Source organism: Poecilia latipinna, unplaced genomic scaffold, assembly GCF_001443285.1.
Source record: "Poecilia latipinna isolate Pla-1442-1.1 unplaced genomic scaffold, P_latipinna-1.0 Scaffold1047, whole genome shotgun sequence".
Classification (NCBI taxonomy): Eukaryota; Metazoa; Chordata; class Actinopteri; order Cyprinodontiformes; family Poeciliidae; genus Poecilia; species Poecilia latipinna.
In genome coordinates, this window is record NW_015113663.1 from 60,217 (window position 1) to 83,403 (window position 23,187).

At 39.1% G+C, this 23,187-nt stretch overlaps 1 protein-coding gene across 2 annotated transcripts; it reads left to right on the forward strand.

Moving 5' to 3' along the window:
* The first annotated feature begins 981 nt into the window (after positions 1 to 981).
* On the forward strand, positions 982 to 22,389 carry adamts17 (ADAM metallopeptidase with thrombospondin type 1 motif, 17). 2 transcript variants are annotated; one of them, XM_015051475.1, is made up of 23 exons: positions 982 to 1,140; positions 3,454 to 3,815; positions 5,500 to 5,671; positions 8,055 to 8,227; positions 8,505 to 8,588; positions 8,866 to 9,023; positions 10,296 to 10,339; positions 10,925 to 11,030; positions 12,052 to 12,192; positions 12,347 to 12,497; positions 13,302 to 13,403; positions 13,531 to 13,676; positions 13,863 to 14,032; positions 14,386 to 14,513; positions 15,174 to 15,294; positions 15,754 to 15,834; positions 16,012 to 16,169; positions 16,681 to 16,840; positions 18,347 to 18,482; positions 19,372 to 19,576; positions 19,928 to 20,080; positions 21,035 to 21,179; positions 21,330 to 22,389. In XM_015051475.1, exons 1-23 carry the CDS (start codon positions 1,083 to 1,085, stop codon positions 21,347 to 21,349), a joined length of 3,174 nt encoding a protein of 1,057 aa, XP_014906961.1. In that variant the 5' UTR covers positions 982 to 1,082; the 3' UTR covers positions 21,350 to 22,389. The 2 variants fall into 2 exon arrangements, with proteins under 2 accessions (XP_014906961.1, XP_014906962.1); XM_015051476.1 differs by having other exon boundaries at positions 16,702 to 16,840.
* Positions 22,390 to 23,187: the final 798 nt, after the last annotated feature.

Consider the following 23,187-nt stretch of genomic DNA (forward strand, 5'->3'; position numbering starts at 1 on the left):
AAGCATGAATGACGAGTTTTAAGAGAAAAAACAAAACATTTTTTTATATTTGAAAAAAAAAAATACAAAGAAAAAACATCCCAACTAGGGTTAGTGGAGGGGCTTCAGGAGGAGGGCAAGAAATGGAAATAAAAGACGAAAGTTCATAAGGCCAGCAATGAAAAAGACAACAGTCTACAAGGCTGTTGACAGAGAAGCCAGCAGTATAGAATTTCTGTCAGCTTCAGAGCGTCAAACTGGAACGACTGGAACTATAGATATTCCCAACCAGCAGATTTCAGTTAATGGGACAGTGTTGTGTAAAACCAACTTTTTGGAGCTTTACATCATGTTATGTTTTTCCCACATCATAAACATACTCAGAGTGTTGCTTTGATTTTGTTCATGCATGTTTGAGAAATTTTATAATCTCCATGGCAACCATTCAGTTGTGTAAAATGCCTGGGTGTGAGTGTGGCCTTTAAGACACAGCTCGTTCTCAGAGTTGCAGTTTCCAGGCTACATCCTCACAGAAAACACCTGAAGGAACTGAACTTTGTATGTGCTACTTCTCAGTTCAATGCTGATTAAAACGTTGTTAAAGGCTTAATAGAGGAGCTGTGTTGTGATGATTTCCTGAAGGTGGAGTTTCAGAAATAGCAGTTGAGTTTTAGAGGCCCAATTTCAAGGCATTAAATTACAAAGTCAAATTTTTTTAAGTCATAGCACTGTTACAACAACTGAAGGTAACTGTAGTTATTGGATTGTACTAAAATGACACAATAAATGCCTGGAAAACACATAACACTGCCCCTTTAAATAATCATTAGCCAGCCTCAGGTTACTGAGGCATCAAGTATGCTGAGATTTAACTTAGACCAGTTTAGCACATTTATTTTTCACATCCACTGCAGGTTTAAAGTGAGCAGTGATTGGAGAGGAGGCAGCACCGGGGCTGCTCCCTGGCTGGAGGCGGGTCCAGTCTGCTTACTAAACCGTTTTCCTCAGCGCAGGAAAACTTATCCCGTTGGATGGTTACGGTGAGCGGTTAAACACGTACCGGACAATAAAAACCTATCAGTCCCGTTTTGTGAGTTGTTATCATGCGCTACAGCCATGTCCGCCCTCTGCTCCTCTGTCTGCTCTGCATCGGACTGACGGGTAAGTTCTGACCCGTATTTTTTATTTTATTTTATTTTGTGTGTGTGCGTGTGTGTGTGTGAAAAAGTCAATCTGCTATAAAAGTCAATCTGCTATAAAACAAAGTGATTCTCTTTCGGTTGTCCTGTTTGACCAAACGCCGGTCTGATCAGCAGTCTAACAAAAAAGCTGCAGTTTACAGAAGTCTGGAGACATCGGGCTGCAGATTTTTCGTTTCGTTTCTTTCTTTTTCTTTTTTTTTTTTTTTGCGAAGCACCGGTTTTTGTTTGAGAACACACAGAGCTCTCTACCGTCGGCCCGGATCGCTTTGGTTTGTGTGGCTGAACAAAACGCTCTTATTCGTTGTTCGGACCTTTCAGCCACACACCGGTGTGTGTGGCTGTGTGTGTTTAGGTTGTACAAGTTTCTGAAGAAGCCCCGGCCTGTGGGATCCGAGCTAGCCTTTTCTTTTTTTCTTTTTTTTCCCCCCTGTCAGGCAGGGACGTCGATAGGCTTGAAGACTCCGGGGGCTCTGTCCCCTAGACTGTGGCATGAAGGGACAAAACTTTTTTTTTTTTGCTATGCAGCACAACATTGTCTCCTTTACAAAAAACATAAAAAAGTTGGATGATTTCTTTTTTAATTTGCTCAATAAATGAAGCACATTTTGTAAATAAAACAAAAAAGTCAGATATTTGTGTAAAAGCAAACCATTGTACACAACCTGTCGAAAGTTTGGACATAACTTCTCATTGAATGCATTTAATGTCTACTTACAGAATGCCTATCTGAGATAAACCAAAGCTGGGCATTCTGAGGCAAAGCTACCAAATCATCTTAGATTCATTTCACCGCTTCACATTTCTCGAGATTCTGTGCCCCAGTGGGACAAAAATACTGTAAATATTACTGTACTGCTGAGTATGAAAGATCACTGAATATGAAAAATATTATCAAGATTCTGTAAAAATAATTGCCAGAAGAACTGCTGTACATATATTCTCACACAAGATGACAGTGTGTTTCCTGTCATGGAGTAAAATTAACAAAGGCAGACTGCAGAAAGACCAAATCAGACTTGTTTTTGTGCTGTATTCAGTCTTCTTTTCATTTGATGCAAACCCCTAAAAATAAGAAAAATATCAGACTTTACAAAGGCATCTGACCCATGTAGTCATGACAGCTTTTGTTTTCCTGTGGAAGGTTCTTAAGGAGGAGCTTATTAAAACCAAAAGTCTGCAGAACCTTTTCACATTAAGCTAAATATTATTTTAGATAAACAGACTTTAACTTAACTGTTCAAAGTCAATCCGTTTTGAAGCAGGATAGATGAAACAGGCTGAACAGAGGATCCTTTCTCATGTCTTTGTTGCTTTCGTATTTTCACATTTTTTATTTGTTTATGGAAGTGTAGTGTTGCTTCAGTAGTGAATAGCTGCATATAATGCTTTTTTTGTGTACAACAGTAAAATAATTAAAATTCTTTTTCGTTGTTTCTCTTCCTGTCAGCTGTGTGCGGCTCTAACAGCTGCTCAGAGCGGAGCTGTTTTAGTGATCTAGATAGATAGATAGATAGATAGATAGATAGATAGATAGATAGATAGACAGAAAGATGTTATTGCAGACTCAAAATTCAAATCACATTAAAAAGAAAAAAGAAAAACAATCAATAAAATAACAGAATAAAAAGATTAGCCTCACAGAGAAACAATGTTCAAATGGACTAAACTTACATGGTGTTTTCCAGTCATTTTCAAAGCACTTCACACTAGAGTCACATTCACCCACTCAGTAGTTTTGGGCATATCAACATGTGAAAGGAGGAAACTGGATTCAAACCTACAACCTTTGGATCACAAGATGACTACTCTACCCATAGAACCACAGCTAAGGTCCAAAATCTGCAGAAGCCTTTGCATTAATTACACAAAAGAAATTAACCACTTTAAAAGGAATTTGAGTTTACATGCAATTAATACATTAACTTTGACAGCACCACTATTTTTAAAGAAAGGATTTATTTATGTATATCTTTTGTAATTATTGAATTTATCACATATCACTGTTTGCTGCAAATGGCTGGAAGGTCATTTAAGACCTGATCTAAGGAGAACAGTTTAAAAACCAAAGTATGAGACAAGTGAGGGTGTGGAGGGTTACAGAAAAGAGAAAGAGAGAAGACTTTTATGTATTTAAATGCTAACTATGAATTTAATGTCTACGTGTTACAGAATGCCTATCTGAGATAATCCTCAGCTGGGCATTCTGAGGCAAAGCTACCAGCTGGCCTATATGTAGCTGCAGTGTTTAACTGGACATTGTTTCTGCCCACAGCTCAAACTGATGTGGAAACAGCTGAGGTGATTCCCAGGCTGCTGTCCAGCCAGGAGACGTATCTGTCTGAGGATCCCGCCTACAGGCTGCAGCGCCATCATCAGTGGCCCTTGGATTTCTCGAGTAAAGAACATTCTGAGGCAGAGAACGTTATTGTGTCGCTGTCAGCTTTTGGAAGGAGTCTGTATCTTAATTTAACACGAGACCGCAAAATTCTTTCAAGAGATTTTGTAATAGAGGAGAGGCTCAGGAACCAAAGTGTAGTAGTCAGACATCTGTCCATGAAGCAGCTTTGTTTTTACTCTGGCTTTATCATCAACCATACAGACTCTCTGGCATCACTAAGCTCCTGTGGCGGTTTGGTAAATCTATCTTTTGTTTTCAGATAGCTGATAAGGTGTCATGATGTTCAATTTAATCAGTGAATTCCATCTTAAATCAGATGATGTGGTTACAGGCTAACCTGTAATGCGTATATGTTTCTCTCTATATACATATAGTTAATCATCAAATTTTTCATATCTCTGTCAGATTTGGGTTTAAAGTAATCTTTTATTTTACCAACATGTTTCCTCTGACTGGATGAAATATTAACATGTGGAGCATTCCAGCTAAGTTTTACTATCTTTTAAGATTGTCTCATTTCATGAAATAAGCAAAGTCTAACTATGAATCTAAAACTCTGCGTTTGGAGAACTGTGGGATTAACTTGTCCTAAATCTAACCTAAAGTGAGCAGGGCCACACAGAGAACTCCTCAATGTCTTCATCTAACAACGATGGAGCCAAAATAGAAAAGCTGCTGTTTCCCGTAAATCTGGAGGAATCGGTCATATCTAGAATGTAATTGAGGATTTCCACTCTTAATTGGAAATCAGATCATTGTTGGATTGGATGTCACTGCAGACATGTGTGGGTTTATGTGTAATCTCACACTCAAACGAACCAGAGACTGGATAGGCAAATTGTTGAAAAACTCAGTGTTCATCAGCTGATTATATTTTTAAGAATATATTATTAAAAAGGTCAAATCAATCCAGAAATCTATCTCTGGTAATTTTGTGTTAGTCATTAACATTGTCATGGTGACCCCTGATGGCAAATGCAGACAGACTTTCTATCTATGAACATAGTAGATTATTTAAATGTACGAGCGAGGCTTTCTGCAACAATTTACTCCTGCTGAGATGGGAAAACAGTAATTTTTACAATATAATATTTATGGACATAATTTCTAGTTGCAGTCAATGTGTTGTGGAGAAGCGTTTTGGTTGAATCAGGATCACGTCTCTGCTACAGATTTTGTACAGGAACAAGAAGGAAGGGAAATTTGTCAGATGAAAGAAAGTTTTAATTCAAAGCGGACGGACAGACCCAGTGATGTTCAAAGTCACTTTCAATGACATGGAGGTCCCACTAAAGATGTTTTAGCTTTGGTTTGTATTTTTTTATCCATTGGGAATGATCTTAAACTTTTAATCAGCTGATGAAAAGCCTGTTTGACTGTAAAGCCTAAATCCCCAGCCCGTTTTTTTGCTCCTGTTTCATTTTTTTTCTTCATTTTGCATTTTGAAGCTCAGCTTACAGCTTTGTTGAGACATAAATGCACAAAGTATGAATATGTGTCATTTTTTCCCTACCCATTTAATAAACTGTACAGTTAACCCTTGCTGGGTCGCTGAGAGGCCAGGTGGGGTACACCGTTAACAAGTGTTCACTCCATCAGGGCTTCACAGGACCAGACCAGCGTATTCTGACACCCAGGGGGAATTTAGAACAGCCACTTACACTAACTTGCATATGTTGTGATGGTGGGAGGAAGCTGGAGTACCCAGAGGAGAACCTCACTGGGATCTGAATCCAGGACCTCCTTGCTGTGAGGCAAATGTGCTAACAACTACTCCACTTTCTTTGAAAAAAAAAAAAAGTTCAAATATTGCTACATTAAAGGACAGAAACAAGAAGGTGCACCGACAGCTCCAGGGCTTTTTTCCTCAGAAGCATCTCCACATTGCAGACCTTTCATTTGATGCATGTTTCTGCACAGACTGGGCTAATTCAGATTGGGGAGGACAGCCTGTTCATCCAGCCTGTGGGTGAATATGATCCATCGCAGTCTTTCTCTGGAATTAAGCACCAGCTGGTCCGACACCGGTGCTCACCGAAGAGCTCCCCTGGTCAATGTGCCGGCCAGCCCATCCACTGTGGGACTGCAGGAGGTAAGAGACACCCAGACGCTGAAGGGGCTGATGTTCAGCCCAGGAGCCAGGTTCACACAGGCCTTTTATCTGACTTCACAGCCACCAACAATCAGTCAAAAATGTATCACATAAGCAGCTAATAAAAATCTAATCAAATATTAGGAATACAGACCTATTACATCAGGAAGGGACATTAATCATTTTTTAGATCAGCTGTATCCATGGAGAGCCAGAATCCCGCAACTTTTAGGTATGGCCTGGAAATAAATGGGAAAAACTGCCTCACTAGCATGTAGCCAGGCTCTACACAGAGCTCTGCTAATGAGTTCATACTGGAGCCAGATTTGTTGAAGCAGAGAGACTTTTGAAGGTCACCAACCCTCAGGACTGGAGTTTGAGTCCAACTGCTTTAGACTGTTTTCAGATGTCACAAAGCAAAGGTTTGGACCACAAATCTTTGATTTTAAGAGGTTAATGAAAGGCGCCGCGCTAACCCAGTCCCACACACTGCACATTCACCTGGCACTATTTTACTGGGTCCTGCTCTACTCTCCTGCTTGTCCTTCTTCTCTCGTCGCTCCATTTTCATTTCTTTCTCCTGTCTCTTTTTTACAGTTCCATGATGCCGGCTGATATGTCCTTGTCTGTTACTTAACAGCAACAATGATAATCTTTATAGCATTTTTGCAAAAAAAAAATATTTTGTAGTGTTAGAATACAAATAGAAATCAACTTTAGTACTCAGGAAGCGAATTGTTTTCATCTGTATTTTTCTTGAGTTGTTACAGAACTGTATATTAATGGAAAAAACAACAGGACAAGTATTTACACAGTCTGTATTTTCTTTTTAATTTTGAACAAACTCTCTCCTAACATGTTTTCTTTAAAAATGTCTACCTCCTGCCTTTTCAATGATTATTAACAAGAAGAACCCCAAATGGAGAGCTTTTTGGATTATGATATGCTTTATCCAATTTTCTACATACAGTATATCACCAAAAGTGGTGGCTTATACATCCAAATCATTATTTTTTTAATACACCCACAAATGTATAAAATACAGACCTAAGGCATGCAAACTGTGTCCTCCAAACTTTCCATCTCATTGAATGGTGCGTTGACATGAGTCTATCTTGAGTCTACTTTTAGTGGTGAAATTTCATAACAACTAAAAGCTTCTCAGTCAACTGTTGGTCGTATCAACTCAACCACATAGTAGAAGTCCATATAAAATCACTCATGGGTTGAGTAGATGTGAGGTTAGAGGTTAATGACTTTTTACAGAATTAGTGGCTGCAGTCCTTAAAAACACACTGCAAAACGACAAAATCTTACCAAGTATTTTTAGTCTAATTTCTAGTGCAAATATCTCATTAACTTCAAGTAAGACAAACTAAATTAAAATAACTTTTTCAGGAAGATGCAGAGGCTTGTTTTAAGTAAATAATTCCTTAATATTGATGAAAAAGTACTAGTTACATTGACAAATAAATTAACTTGTAACATGGGAAAAATGTCTTGTTATAAGTGAAATAATCTGCCAATGGAACAAGTACATTTTCATGACTATTAACAAATTGTTTACTTAAAACAAGCCTCTATATCTTGCTAAAAAGTTACGTGTACATTAGTTGGTCTTATTTGAAGTTTACTAAGATATTTGCACTAGAAATTAGACCAAAAATACTTGGTAAGATTTTGTGTTTTTGCTGTGGCTTACACACCATTGTAGAGAGCCTTATGAAGCTGGTTTCCATGGTTTCCATCTGCATCCAAGCCTTGCATCACCAAGTTCAATACAAAGCATCGGTGTGGCTTTACAATGCCAAGCATCGTGGCATGTCCCACAAGACGGGACATTTGATCACTGGGATCAAATGTTCCAGCGACTAAACGCCGCTGGAACATTTGATCTGGATTAGGGAGTCAAGCTTCTCCATCAAGTTTTCCAATGGACAGGTCTGGATTTTCCAAGAGAAGGCAGCTGCCTGAATGTGTTTTGCTAAATGTGACATTTGGTCCAGGGGGAATCATGGTGTCAGGCTGACTTCATGAGTGGGGCTCAGCTTCTTATTTCCAGTGAAAGAAACTCTAGATTCTTCAGCATACTCAAACATTTTCAACAATGTTATGCCCCCCACATAGTGAGCAACGCTTGTAGAATGATGTCTGATGTTCCACATGACTGTAAACCATTCCATAAATAAAGTCCATAGAGATGTGAATGGCCATGAATCAGCACGGTATCGTCTGCATCTGAAGAAATCTCAACATGATTGCAAACTAAAAGTTTGTCATTGATTGAAAACATATCCCAGACTCAGTGCTTCGGATGTTTTGGTGAGCAGTTTTTGTCTCAGATATTGTGTATAATTTTTGTATTTCTCCCTGCTTGTTGCAGGGCAGAAAAAGAAGAAGAAATTGAAACTGGGTGAAGAAGATCGCACCAAGAGGAACACCATGAACTTACACAAAACATACACTTTGGAGACCGTGGTAGTGGCAGACTTCAACATGGTGCAGTACCACGGTGCTGAAGTAGCACAAAGATTCCTGCTTACCATCATGAATATGGTGAGAATTCCAGGAAGGACTTTGAGTCAAATCAGAATATTTAACGGAAAGTCACGACATTTTAGTCGAAAGATTGATCCAATACATATTTAAGCTCAGGTTAGACAGAAAACACAATTATTTTTATTATAAACTGAGAAAAGTAGTTCATCCTCCTTCTAGAAAGTCAGCTTTCCTGATGATGGAAATTACATCAAATAATGTTCAAACATGTTCAGCCTTACAGCACAGCTGCTAAAGAAGTAAAACATTCAGCTTTCTCCCTCACTGTTATCAGGTTGACAGCATGTTCCAACACAAGAGTCTGGGAGTTAAGGTCAACATAAAAGTCAATAAACTGGTTTTGCTTCACACCAGACCGGTAAGTTTTGCTTCCATCTCCTTTTACAACTTTAACATCCTTAGTACTTTGATGTGTGATCATGGTTATGGACATTTGTAGAAAAAGGGGGTAAGTGCTAATAATAATTTTAGCTTCTAATGTTATTGCTTCCAGTTTTCTGTTTTTCTTTGAAGCTATACTATGACTGAAGCTATGTATATGTCAGGAATAAATAAAATTATTATTTATTGTTATGTGTATTTTTATTTATATCTGTTTTTGTTATTTATATTTCTTGTACCTGTTATGTCATCAGGAAAAACTAAAGATAAGCCACCATGGACAGATGTCCCTGGAGAGCTTTTGTCAGTGGCAACATCAGGAGTTCTCAGTCCCTCGGTACCTCGGTACCAACCACATTACAGGTGGACGGTATGACGTCCCTCCAGTGGATACGGCTGTTCTGGTCACCAGGTATGCAGTCTACACCCACTCCAAAAGATAGATCATTAGAAGTCTCCTTTCTGTTGTATTAAGTCTTGATGCAGCAGCCAGAAACAGAGACAGACACCAACAGATGGCAATGTTTCCATTTGTTCAACACATCTGGTAGATTCTCACAAAATGAAGATCAAACCTCCAGCTGTTGTTTTTCAGTCAGTGCTATTTTAAAAGGGATGAGTTTGAACTCTAGTTCTTATGCAATAAGATTCTAGTTCTTTGATTGTAATAATAATAATAAAAAATCTACATGTGGGGGAGAAGAGTGGTAGCTCCTTTTCAGCCAGCTGACTGCCAGTGCTCAGCAACATGGTGGAGGAGCACCTCCACCATGTTGCTGAGCACTGGCAGTCAGCAACTGGCAGTCACCATGTTGCTGAGCACTGCCAGTGCTCAGCAACATGGTGGAGGAGCACCTCCACCATGTTGCTGAGCACTGGCAGTCAGCAACTGGCAGTCACCATGTTGCTGAGCACTGCCAGTGCTCAGCAACATGGTGGAGGAGCACCTCCACCATGTTGCTGAGCACTGGCAGTCAGCTGGACCACTGGAAACTTGTTTAAATGATCAAGCTCTAGGAATCATGTGAAATGTCTGTAGTATTGAAACTGCAGCTTTTCAAGAACTTGCTGATGTTCTTGATTCTAGTAATGGCTGATGGCTGCAACTGTGTTGATACAGGGATTATGAAAAATAGTGATGGGACTTTAACAAGTGAATTTTAATTTGATAATCAACAAAAACAGTAACACTAAATTAATCATAGTCCAATTTACAAATGTTCTCTCAGTTTGTGGCAAAAAATGCATTTTTTTTTCCACAGTTTTTTTTTCTTTTTTTTTTTTTTTGCAACTGTCTGTTGAGCCAGCAACATGTGAGACACTGATTGAAAGATGTTAGATAAACTAATGGAAGAAACTGGCTCTCTGTGCTGGTGACAAAAAGGTAATTTAGAGGAAAAGCGGGATGTCATTTTATCAATTTATTTTAAAAATGATTTTTTGCTTAATTAAAATTGTACAACAGCTCAGCTAAAAATATTCAGGCATTTTTAAGGTCATTTTGATTATCTTGTTCCTGAACCATTCTGCCTCTAGCAGAAGTTGAGTACTGAGATTTATAAACACTATTAGAATAAAGCAATTTGCAAATTTACAGCTTTTCACAAATCCTTGTTTACTTTGTCTGAAATCTTAACTTGTTTTTAATAACTCAGTGTTGTAATTTCTTTGCTTGGTCTCTCAGGACTGATTTCTGTGTTCATAAAGATGAACCCTGTGATACAGTCGGTGAGTATGTTTTACCTCCTCTTCTCTCAAGGTCAATTCTCATATGGGACTCTTAAAATAAAGAAAATTCCAACACCATTCCCAGTAAATAAAATGCACTGAAACAAAGTTATGTCTCTTTTTAGTAAGAACAATTTATAAGAGAAATATTAATCACATAGTCACTAAGTATTTTCAGGGTCTAAGCTAAAATTGAGCACAGAGATTACTTAAAATGAAACACACGCAAAATATATTAGTATTTTTTTGTGTACATTTTTCTGAAAATTTTAAAAGGTACTTTCTTCTTTTTTTGTTATTTATATTTCTTGAATTTGTTGATATTGTACGAATCAATGTTAAATACTTACATGTCCATATATGGCAGAAAAATACTCAGACTCTCATAGGGCATCCTAACTGTTTTACAAAGTAAGGGTAGCTTTCCAGAATGTGATTATCATTTGCATTCTATATACGATTGTTCATTTTGTTCCCATTTGTGATCCGCTCAATAAAAAGGTTTATAATAGATGACCCGACGTTATGACCCTGCAACATGTTGACTAAGATGCTTTCACACTTGATCTTTCCTTTGTGTTTCAGGTATGGCTTATCTGGGCGGTGCTTGTAGTGCAAAGAGGAAGTGTGTATTAGCAGAGGACAATGGACTTAATCTGGCCTTCACCATTGCTCATGAGCTCGGTCACAAGTAGGTGGTGCCCAGACTCATGTCATGCTTTTTGAATGAAAAGTCTTTTTGTTATTTGTTTGTAGTAATGCTGACAAAATGTGATACTGCTGCAGCGTAATAAAAAATTAACCTCAGGAGAAATGTATGAGCTCAGTATGTTGGAAGTAAAGACTAAAATATAAAATACCTTTTCAATATCTCTTTCTGAACACGACATGTCTTACAGAGTTTGTGATTATATCCCAAAGTTGAAATCAATGTGTGATAGTATGTAATCTGTATGAAGTGCATTTCTGCATGGAGACATCAGAAGAAAAGGCCGGTCAGGGAGACAGCTTTCAGTTTAACATGAAGTTTCACACATTGTTTTCACGTGTTACAAGACAAATCATGATGTTTGTTAGCTATGTTCTACAACGTTTCAGTATATTACAAGCTCACCCAGTCAGTAAAAAAGTAAACCTCCTTCCAGGTTATTTTAAAAATAAACTGAAAGTAATGCATGAGTGGAGAAGCCACAAGATTTTCCACAGGGTCATTATTTAAGAAGAAAAACATCAAAATAGAAAAGCTGAGCCTGAGAGACACTGCCTCTGTGGGGTTTAGGAGAAAGTCAAAGTTAGGTTGTTATGTGGTTGAAATTAAATACATTTTCAACATACATAATGTTTCCTATTCAATCCCGAACAGACACAGAAGATTGTTTTCATTACAAAGCCCACATCTGTTCAAGTGATGCTGACACATTCTGAAGTGTCACAGTGAATAAATTCAATTAGAGGGAAATTAGAAAGAAGACTGCTGGGCTTTTAAGGAAAAGGCAAACTGGATAAAAACAGGAAAAGAGAAAAAATGATGAAGAAATAAAACTGAATAACACTGGGGGTCATATGAAGGGTGAAAATTTAGTCTGATGTAAATAGACAGAAAGGTAAGTGGGGTAAGTGTATTAAAGCTCTATCTCATAAAAAGAGAATTTCAGATATTTGGGATTGTTCCTCTTTAACCACTTTGTGATGCATTGATGATTCCCCCTCAGCATGGGGATGAGCCATGATGACGACCATGCTAACTGCACCAGCCACTCCCACATCATGTCTGGTGAATGGGTGAAAGGCAGAAACCCAAACAACCTGTCATGGTCCTCCTGCAGCAGCAGCGACCTGCAGAACTTCCTCAGGTCAGAAAGTGTCTTTCACTAGTGATTGTTTGAATCAGGACCTTATAAGCTAGTGCACAACTCACAACCACCACTCAAAATAAAACAAGGATAGATTTGCAAACATATATTTTGGATTATATTCCTCATATGAGTATTGCTTTCACTGAAACAGATCTGGAGCCAGCATGTGCTTACGCTACACAGACCCTAGTAGGCCCTACAGGATGCACCTGTCCTCCAAGCTTCCAGGGATGCACTACAGTGCGGACGAGCAATGCCAGATCCTGTTTGGAATCAATTCCACTTCCTGCCCTGACATGGAGGTACAACATGCAACTGATTCCTCCATCATTTGCAACCGTATGTCAGTTGACATGTAGCAATAAAAATGTGTGTGTGAGGGGGGTGGGAGGGGATCTGTGTGATGGTCTCTAAGTAACACTAATGCCTTGCAGCAAGATCCAGCCACTCCCTACCCCATATTTGTGTGACCCAGTTGGGGTCATTTAGGTTCAAATTATATATCATGAGCTTTATATCATGTTATAACATTATTCCCTTATCAAACACATTAATGCAGTGTTGTTTTGATTCATTCAAGAAAGTCGGAAGAATCCTTGAATCCCCCATGGGAACCATTCAGGGTCCCTTAACGTTTGCTCGCACAAAGACCCGCCTACACTCAAAGCTCCGCCTTGGAGCTTCACTCCCCAGCTGAGCTCCCGCCTCCACCCGTTCCCCACTCAGTTACCCCAGACTAGCGGCTGCAGCAATTAGCAAACACCTGGATGAACTGAGAGTCTGCTGAACGGTTGTAAACAGCATAATGACATGTTGAAGGCAGAGTGTTGGAAAGAGGAGCTTTTTAAAGAGACAGAGGTCCAATTTTAAGGCATCATACTCATCGTCTTTTAAATCCTTTTTGATATATGCAACATTTTCATAACAACTGAAGGTAATATAGTTACTTCATTGTTTTACAAAAAACATATAATATTGCCCCTTTTAAAAAATTACATTGAAAATGAAATAAAAATGAATCAGAAGCAATGTCTGCCAATTTGTGACTCTGCTGGCTCTAACACAACATCCCCGCTCTCTACTGTGTGTCTCTGATGGTTCTTCAGCATCTTATGTGTGCTGGCCTGTGGTGTTTAGTAAATGGAGATCCTTCATGTAAGACAAAACTCGATCCTCCTCTGGAAGGAACAGAGTGTGGAACAGACAAGGTAAGATCCTCAGAAATCCACCAAATGTTCCTCTCATCATTTCACAGAACCTTTTCTCAGAGGATGTGCAATGTTCTCACATTTCTGACTTCAACACAGTTCTGAAATATGAATGTTTCCTTGATAGTGGTGCAGAGGGGGACAATGTGTCAATAAGGCTCCCATCCCCCAACATGTGGATGGAGACTGGAGTCCCTGGAGTCAGTGGAGCATGTGCAGTCGGACCTGTGGTACTGGGGTCCAGTTCAGGCAGAGGAAGTGTGACAACCCGCCGTATGTTTCTGTGTGCATATGTGTTTATTTTCTGCTATACATTATATTGCAGTCACCAGCTGAAAAGAGACAAACAAACTAAAACTTGGTATTATTCCCAGTATTAAAAACCCATACTGCAGGAGATTAAAAGGATGGAGACAGCAACTAACTATAATTGATAACTTTGACTCCTTCTGTCTCTAGGCCCAGTCCTGATGGACAGCACTGTCCAGAAGCCAGTGTGGAGCATAAGGCGTGTCAAGGCCAGCCGTGCCCCAAAGGGGCCCCGAGTTTCAGAGACCTGCAGTGTCTTTCCTATGACCAACATGCCAGTAAAAGAAAGGGCAGAGTGCTGACTGCGATCATTAATGATGGTGAGAAACAAACACAAAAACAAACCTCATCGTGGTTAGTGTGCACTGCAGGAAGGAAGGGTTTGTAGTTTAAGGCTTTTTCTGTCAGAAGTTTTAAAAATGTATGTAAATCTTTTTTTATAAAGTCCTGATCTACTGAATTAAGCTTAATTAAGCTTAGACCAAAAACAAAAAAACAAACAAAAAAAAAAACAAGAATGTGTAGCATAACAGAGGCTGTCAGTTTTCATCTACTGCAGTTATCTTTTTATAGCTATTCATAGTAATGTAGTTTAACATTATTATTTGTATGTTCATCTTTTATTTCTCCTGCTAAAATTGAGCTGTGTGTGTCTGTGTGTGTGGATGAGCAGATAAGCCATGTATGTTGTTCTGCAGCCCGGTGGGTCATGATGTCCCGGTCCTGATGGCTGACAAAGTTATTGATGGCACTTCCTGTGGGCCTTATGAGTCAGATCTCTGCATTAAAGGGAGCTGTAAGGTACGCATCAACATGACAGCTCTAGTTTGTGCTGCTGATGAGGACATGGGTAAGGCATCCAACTTATTCTCATATCCCATGATGCTTTGCATGAATAATGTGCCACAATTTCAAATGGTTGGAGTAATTATCCAGTGTCATTGTAGGTGCATGTTCAACCCACACTACTTGAAGCCACAAGTTAAACTTTCTGTGATTATAAATGAGATCACAAACAAATTTTTAGCTAAATTACAAACCAGCTACATCAAAAATACAACAGTTAGGCACCAGAACCGTTCTACTGGAGATTTCACTATCTTCCCTGAAGTTGCACTCAGTCAGTCATAGCCACCTGAACCAGGATAAACTGACTTTTAGTCCCAGTGTTCAGTGGAACGTTTAGATCTTGAACTAACAGATGTGACTAAAACTAAACCCAGTCGGGTAATAGCCCAAAACATGTTGGGGGAGAGGAGGGCTTGGTACAGTTCAGGAAAAACAGAGATAAATTATGTAATTATGTCTTAAATTAATCCTAAATTATGGCAACTGTTAATTCCTTGCACAGTCTTTGTGAATACGGTTTAGCCACAAATACATTGTCTCTGGTTATTCACACATGAACTTGTAGAGACTAACTTCTCCTTTGTGACTGTTGGTTTTTTTCCCCATGAACAGAAAATTGGTTGTGACGGCATCATTGGCTCCTCAGCAAAGGAAGATACATGTGGTGTTTGCAATGGACATGGGGACTCCTGTAAAATTGTGAAAGGAGACTTCAACTACACCAAGGGAATGGGTAGGTGTGTCAGTTTTAGTATCAGACCTCTATCATGCATTTAGAGCTGGGTCAACTTCACACAATACTTTCCATCTTTGACCCTTTTTTTATCTGAAAAGCCAGCTCTCATGTTGACAAATTACTTTTCACACCCCTGACATCTATTTTGATACGGCTGAAAAATCATCTCATACTATCACGAAAACCTTTTAGCAAAAACATGATTTTTTTAATTGGTGTGTTTCCATGAAGCAAATTTATTTTCGTAATTTCAATTTGCACAATTTTATGGTAAATAGAAATGCAGCTGCTGACTTTGCAGCAGTCCCATATATTGAGCAGCATATGGCAAAAGTGTAAATAGATGACCATTTTCTTCCTTTCTCAAAACTATCAAATCAATATTTGTGTTTAAACTACACAATAATTCACTTCAGTTAATTTATATTTCTTCTTTTGCTTGTGTGTTTCTGTGAGGCTACGTTGAGGCTGTGGTGATTCCTGCAGGAGCGTGGAGGATCAAAGTCATGGAGGACAAACCTTTACATAGCTTTCTGGGTAATCATGTCTTGGATCACTCACCACAAATATATCTTGTAAATCTGTACTTAAACAGATGGGTAAAACATATTTTCCCTTGTCTTATGGATGGAACAAATGACAAATACTGACTTCTTTGTGTGTAAATGTTAAATATATGTTATTCAGAAAACTCAATCTGTAATTTTCCTATAGCTCTTAAGGACTCCAGCAAGAGATCCATCAACAGCGACTGGAAGATTGAGCTTCCGGGAGACTTTGAGCTGGCTGGGACTATGGTGCGATACGTTAGAAGAGGACTGTGGGAGAAGATTTCTGCCAAAGGGCCGACTAAAACTCCCTTACACCTAATGGTAAGGTGGGCCAGTGAGTGGGTGGGTTACACATGCCTAGAGACAAAATGTACTCTCAGTGTTTATAATTAGTCAAAGAAGATTTGTTGAAGCAATACCCTCTCACTAAATATGAAACTTAAGTTTAAAGGTGGGTAAGAGTGGGTTCTCCCTCCCTAAGTCAAAAAACTGATAGAGGGAGTCATGTAGGTGAGCTGAGCATTAGGTATGGGTATGTACAGTTGTTTTTCCTGTGTTGTCCTGTAATGGACAGGCGGTTACCCCCAACATCCCATAACTCAGCAGGTATATATGATCAATGGATGTATCTAACTATTGATCAACAGCTGGCTGAAATAAATTGACAGGACATGAATCAGTACTATAATGATAAAAAATCATATCCATGAGTGAAATAGGCTCCAAGGTTAGCAGCAAAGGTTAGCAGCAAAGGACAATGTGAGGAGAATAAATGTCACTGGCCCATTAAGGCTTGCTGAGCCTTCTTCAGTTACTTTCGTTGTGATCGTAGGTCCTGCTCTTTCATGATCAGAGCTATGGGATCCACTATGAGTACACCATACCTGTGAACACGAGCCAGGAACGGAGCAGTGAAAAACAGACAGAACCAGAGTACCTCTATGTCTGGGCTCACAGTAGCTGGCAGAACTGTTCTGTTCAGTGTGGAGGAGGTAAGAGTTCAACATTATTCACAGAGCCATGCCAAGGTATTCATTCCCCTTCTGGTTCTTTCACAGTTGCAATACGCACGTTTTCTTTGGTGTTTTTTTCTTCTTCTTTTTTTTTTTTTTCTCATGCAATTTAGCACTCCTTATTTGAATCCATATTCCATCAGGTCCTCAGTAAATGTCTGGGCTGAGATAGATCAGTTAAATAATTGATTGAAAATGCTTCTCACTGAAATGTTGGCCTGTGTGATTATTATTGTTTTTTACTGCATTATATATATAACCTTTACAGAAATATTTTTTTACATATATGTTAAAACTGTAAGCATGTTGTGACTGTATAATAATATGAGACAGATAGTCAGTGAAAAGCTCGAGTTTCTCCTCCTCCCTGAGCTCCTATTGATGTCTGAAGAAATGCTGACCAAAAACAACCAATCAGAGCCAGGGGGCTGGGCTTAGAGCTGTCAGGCAATGCTGCTCATTGTGCCAATGGAGGAGAAACAACTTCTCCTTTTGCTTGTGTGTTTCTGTCAGGCTATGTTGAGCCTTCACTTGATGTGAAGTTACATCATAGACTCAGTGACTCAAAATGTGAAGTGAAAGAATAAAAGCTGAGATATTCTCCACAGGTGATTGGGGACCCTGCTCCGTCTCCTGTGGTAACGGTCTCCAGCAGAGACCAGTGGTGCCCAAAATTATCCACTGTCTTAAGTGGCTATGCTGACTAGCTTTAGCATTTGTGGCAGGCTATGTTGTGGTGAACCAGCTATAGATTAGCAGACAACAAGGGGAAGATGGTGAACACGAGAGTGATTGACAGCCTGACCTGCATCCTGACTCCGATTGGTTGTACTGGGAACACTGGGAGAAGACAGGAACTCATTTTTTCCCCCCATAAATTACCTGTCACGACATAATGATAATTTTAACAAATATGTGAAAAGCATTTTTTATAAAAGTTACACACCTCAACTTTAATGCTCCCATGTGTTTGCAGTGACTGCATCCAAAGCAAAGTTCAAACAACGAGTTGGAACCAAACTGCTTGTTCTTATCTGCTCTCCCAGTTTTCCTTGCTCTGTCTCGCTCTTTCAATTTTCTTTTTTCTCACATATACTCACTTCATCGTCATACAGTGAAGATTCTGAATAACATTATCCTTTGTCTAGCTTGAAGTGAGGCTTGGACAGATCTACAGATTTGTTAATGTCTCTTTGCTTAAGTGGGGGGTTTGTCTGGGTCTGGTTATCATCTTCAGACCTGACATCAGGAATCAGATGCTGTGCTGAGTGGGGATATCATTGTGATCCATATTCATTTGTTTTTGTTTTTATTAATAAGTCAAATAGTCTAAAGTTGTTTTCAGTATTCCATTTTGTTCGTCATAATTTGTTAGTGATTCAATCCTATACTCAGTATTCATTTTTTGGGCCAGACAAACCTTCCCTGGTACTTTGTAGACTGCAGAACCAGTGAAGAACTGACCCATGGTTGTGTTTCATGCAGGTGAGAGGAGCACAGCGGTCTCCTGTATGAGGACAGTCAACAACAGCATGGAGGTTGTCAGTGATAACTACTGTCACCCTGAGACCCGGCCCCAGGCCAAGGTGCAGGGCTGCAACACTCTGCCATGCCAGTACAGGTCAGCGTCCCACACACAGAAACACACACACACACACACACACACACACACACACACACACACATCAAGACATCTTAGACCAGAGGTGCCCAAAGTGGGTCTTGGAGGGCCGCCCAGCACCCTACATGTTTTAGTTCTCCCTGGTTTAACCACCTACATCCAATAATGGCTCATTAGGTGACCTAAGAAGAACACTGACATGTTGAGGAGGTTGTTACTACAGGAAGAGAACTAAAACATGCAGGATGCCGGCCCTCCAGGACCCATTTTGGGCACCACTGGGCTAGACACTTTTAAACATTTGCAGCCAGACATTTACAGTAGAGATATTTACATTCTGAAGTGATTCTGTTTTCTATCAATGTTTGACATTTGATGCAATTATTATAATTAATCATTTATTATTAATGATATTATTAGAAGTCAGTGGTTGATTCAAACAGCAGGGTTTCCATAGAAACTTTTAATCTACCTGTAATAATAAACTGCGCTTGATGATAAATAGGATTAACTGAATGTGTGTGAATGAATTGAATTTTTTTAAGTGCCTTGAGTTGAGACGGTGTTTGTTGTAAAGTGGTGCTATAGAAGTAAATTGAATTGAATTCAGTTTTTCTGCTTCTCTAATCTGGAGCAAACTTCTAGAAAACAATGAGTTTCTTTAAACCAAAGATAAAAACCAGTTAGATTAGAGTTGCCTTGTTCAGTCAGTAATAACAGGAACATCATTCAGTTTTAAACTGAGCCTATTAGTCACTGACGTTTTCCCGCATTGACAAGATTACTGAGATTGCATAGAAAACTTGATGTGACGTTACATCATATGTGTCATAGACTCAGTTACTCAAAATGTGAAGTGAAAGAATAAAAGCTGAGATATTCTCCACAGGTGGGTGGCAGGTGAGTGGGGGCCCTGCTCCATCTCCTGTGGTAACGGTCTCCAGCAGAGACAAGTGTCTTGTGTTTATCCCTCACTAAATGGCTCACTCATCCACACCAAGGACAGGGACTGCCACGGGGGCAAACCTGTGGGGCAACAGAACTGTGAGGGCAACTTCTGCCTTCCAGCATGGGAGGCCTCAGACTGGTCACAGGTAGTCCAACACTCTATGGGGGGAGAGGAGGAACTCTTTGGTGCTACTTAGTGCAGAATTTACACTAGATTGTTACAGTAAGTTTAATGAGCTAAGTTCATTATTTGTTAAAAATACTAAATAATCTATGTTTAAACAGTTCATAGCCGTCTAGGGTGGATTTGGAAGGTCTGAGCAGACTGTGAACCTTCTATTGGTGTAAGGTCTCTATGTCTCTGAGTAGAAACGCCTCCTGAAGGCTGAATGCTGGTCGAGTGTCACAGAGTTTATTATATTACTGTTGAAACTTTATGTATATAAAAATGTTGTATGTCCTTTATGCTTTGATAATATTTTCCTTACCATTTCCAGTGTTCATCAGCCTGCGGTCGGGGTGTTCGCACGCGGACAGTGCGGTGTAGAAGCCCAGATGGAGGATGTGAGCCTGATTCCAAGCCCAGTCAACAGGAACCCTGTGAGGAAGACGTAGAATGCTTTGAATGGAGGTTTGGAGACTGGTCCAAGGTATGAATGTCAGTCAACATATTTAGTGTATGGTTAAAGTTGAGTTAATGATGAGCAGCTGGATCAGTAAACACTGGTATTAATCACTTCTCATGAACAACATTTGGTCTTTTTATCAACAAAGATCTGTGGTATCCTTGTTGTCTGGGAGAATGCTGGCAACTTAAAAACAATCTTTATTCCTCGCTTTGCCTTAGATTTTCTTAAGCAGATTTTCCAAGTTAAATGTCTGAACTTGCATCACTATTACACTGAACCACTTTGTTTTTATGGCTATTAGATACTTATCTATCCATGGTGCAGTAAACATTTAAACATGGCGTGGTCATCCAGCTGCTCACAGGTGTGGAGTTCACCTGTTCAGTTCTAGTCGTGATAGAAAAGTCCAGCCATCGTAGCGTTCAGGAAGGAGTAGAAGTCTGTGTCCCAGAGATGAAACTGCTTTAGTGTGGAACTCATAACTGACCCCAGAACAGAAGCCAAAGACCTTGTGAAGATGCTGCTGAAGCCAGTGAGACAGACACATTATCCACAGAGAAACGTGTTCTGTAGCAACATGGGCTGAAAGGCCACAGAGAGCAGGAGGCCATTACTGCAAATGAAGCACAAGAAAGACAGATTGCAGTTTGCAAATGTCCACAGAGACCTTCATATTTGTAGGCATGTTTTGTTGTTTGATAGAACTAAAGTGGAACTGAGAAAAAAACAGGAATGCAAGTAAACCTGAGAACAACATCTGACCTGAACGGTACGGGGGTGGCTGCATCATGCTATGGGGCATCGTGTTATATTGCTGTTGCATTTCATAAAACAGATGCATCATGAGAAACAAACATTATGTAGAAATGTTGACGCAACACCTAATTTTATTTTGTTCTGTGTAAGCTTCGCTTTTCAACAACAGTTAAGCATAAAATGAATGTAACATAATGGATGACTCTCTGGCCATTTCAGTGCTCATCCACATGCGGAAAGGGTCTACAGTCACGAGTGGTCCAGTGCATGCATAAAGACACGGGTCGTCATGGCGACAACTGCCCACTAATGCTGAGACCACCAATTTACCGATCCTGTTACCGTGAATCCTGCTTTAACAGAGGTGATGTAAACTCTGCTTCTGTTATGTTATATTGAACAGATGCTGCAAATTAAACAGCAGCGTTTTTTTCAATTCCTTCAGTTAGTTCAGTTTGGAGTACAGATTTGTTGCTGTAGCAACAAGTTTGCTAATTTTGTTGTATTTTTACAGCAAAACCAGCCGATGCCTGAAGATTAACCCTCCTGCTGATAGGATAGCTCCTCTGCTCTGAAGCCCCCGGCTGACTGGTGGACGAGGGAGAATACATCACCTCCACAGCAGCTGGTTAAATGGATATTTTCAAGTCAAGTTGGGTTCTTTCAGTTGTGGAGCGAAGAGGATCTGTGCCAGACGTTAATCCTTCCCACTTCATCAGGAAAGAAGCTTTTCTTTAAGATGAATTGCACATTATATTTGATCATATATTTGATACTTTTTTTTTAAATTATAGGTTAATGTCTGTGTTTCCAACATTAAATTACAATGTAAAGCACAGACCCTACATTGTTATGGACAAAGAAATCTTGGAATTTAAGAAATTTGGAAATCAAAACTTTAGAAACAGTAACTTTTGGTGCTTTTGCTCCAAGCTGCATTTATGTTTAATTTAAATGATAACAGAAATACTTGATCCTCCTGACCACAAGGTCCTGATTGATTTTATGTACTGTGTTTAATGCACGGGGTTGTGTGGTAGTTTTGGGTCTAAATACTGGTGCTATAAAAATATGAGACGGAACTAAAACCCAAACTTTGTCGTAAAGATTATATGAAATGATGTGATAGTGAATATGTTTCTTTGCTAATGCTGCTGTAACTCTGTATACCTGTATTACAAACACTTCAAGTAAATTACTTAATGCATATAGTTTAAGCTTAAGTAATGTTTAGCATAAATAAATACATTTTCCTTTGTTTTTAAATTGCTTGTTCTGTCCAGCAGAACATCAGACTGTCTCATGTTCTGATTGGAGCATGAAAACATGCTTTCATCATGATTGTGAATCTCAGTAAAGCTGCATGTCAATGTGTATGAAAAAATGAAAAGTATTTTGAAATCCCATTTCAGTTTTTTTTTTTTACTAATAGTTTCCAGCTAACAACTATTTGCTGCCTGTAATCTTGTCTTTCTTCTTTTTCTAATGTTTTTTTTCATGCATTGGTCTAAATTTGTGTAACCAAAACCTAATTATATTTTTCAGTCCTATAAAAGAAAACTTTTACAATTTTATTACATTTTATTTTTTACAAAAATAGTGAGAATATTTATGACCGCTCCATAAAATGAACATCAACCACATCTGATATTTCTAGATGTATACTCCATCTCAGGCTGCACAGTGGTGCCGTTGGTAGCACTGTTGCCTTGCAGCACGAAGGTCCTGGGTTTGAATCCCAGCCTGGGGTCTTTCTTCCTGTGTATGTGTGGGATCTCTCCAGGTACAAACCAACAAAAACATGACAGATTGATCTCTCTAAATTCTCCTTTAGAGAGATGTGTGGTTGTTTGTCCTGTTTTCATCTGTGACATAGAACCATAAGAGAAAAAAATCATTTGATCACATACTTTTTAAGTCAGACATTTTACTGATTCTACAGAGTCGGGCCTCAAATCATGAGAGGAGGGTAGATTTAAGTTAGAAAATATGTATGCCTCACAAAATAAAATTTCTATAATCAAGGTTTCTTTTACTCAGAAAACATTTGACATGTGCTTCAGTCCTAAATATTCTTCTGGCCCACATGTAAATCATTACTCTGTACATCATTGTGAAGCCCACACCACTAGAAAAAAAACAAAGTAGTGATGGCAGCATTATGCTGTAGAGATGCTGTTGCTCAGAATGGATAGGAAACGGAACCCATGTGTTCACACTCTATCCTTCCAGCATCATTCCAATGTGTTATTTGCTTAAACTAAACATTAACATTAAATCCCAATAAAATACACTGACCTTTGTGGGCTTATGGTGTTATGTTAGTGTGTATATATTCAAATTGTGTGAATACCTTTCACCATAAAAGTTTC

Bases quoted from the DNA above. Each gene is read 5' to 3' on its own strand.
- adamts17 (XM_015051475.1), top strand. From the start codon at position 1,083: ATGCGCTACAGCCATGTCCGCCCTCTGCTCCTCTGTCTGCTCTGCATC. The intron at 16,170-16,680 runs GTAAGGTGGGCC...TTGTGATCGTAG, and splicing joins AAACTCCCTTACACCTAATG to GTCCTGCTCTTTCATGATCA. The intron at 16,841-18,346 runs GTAAGAGTTCAA...TGTTTCATGCAG, and splicing joins TTCTGTTCAGTGTGGAGGAG to GTGAGAGGAGCACAGCGGTC.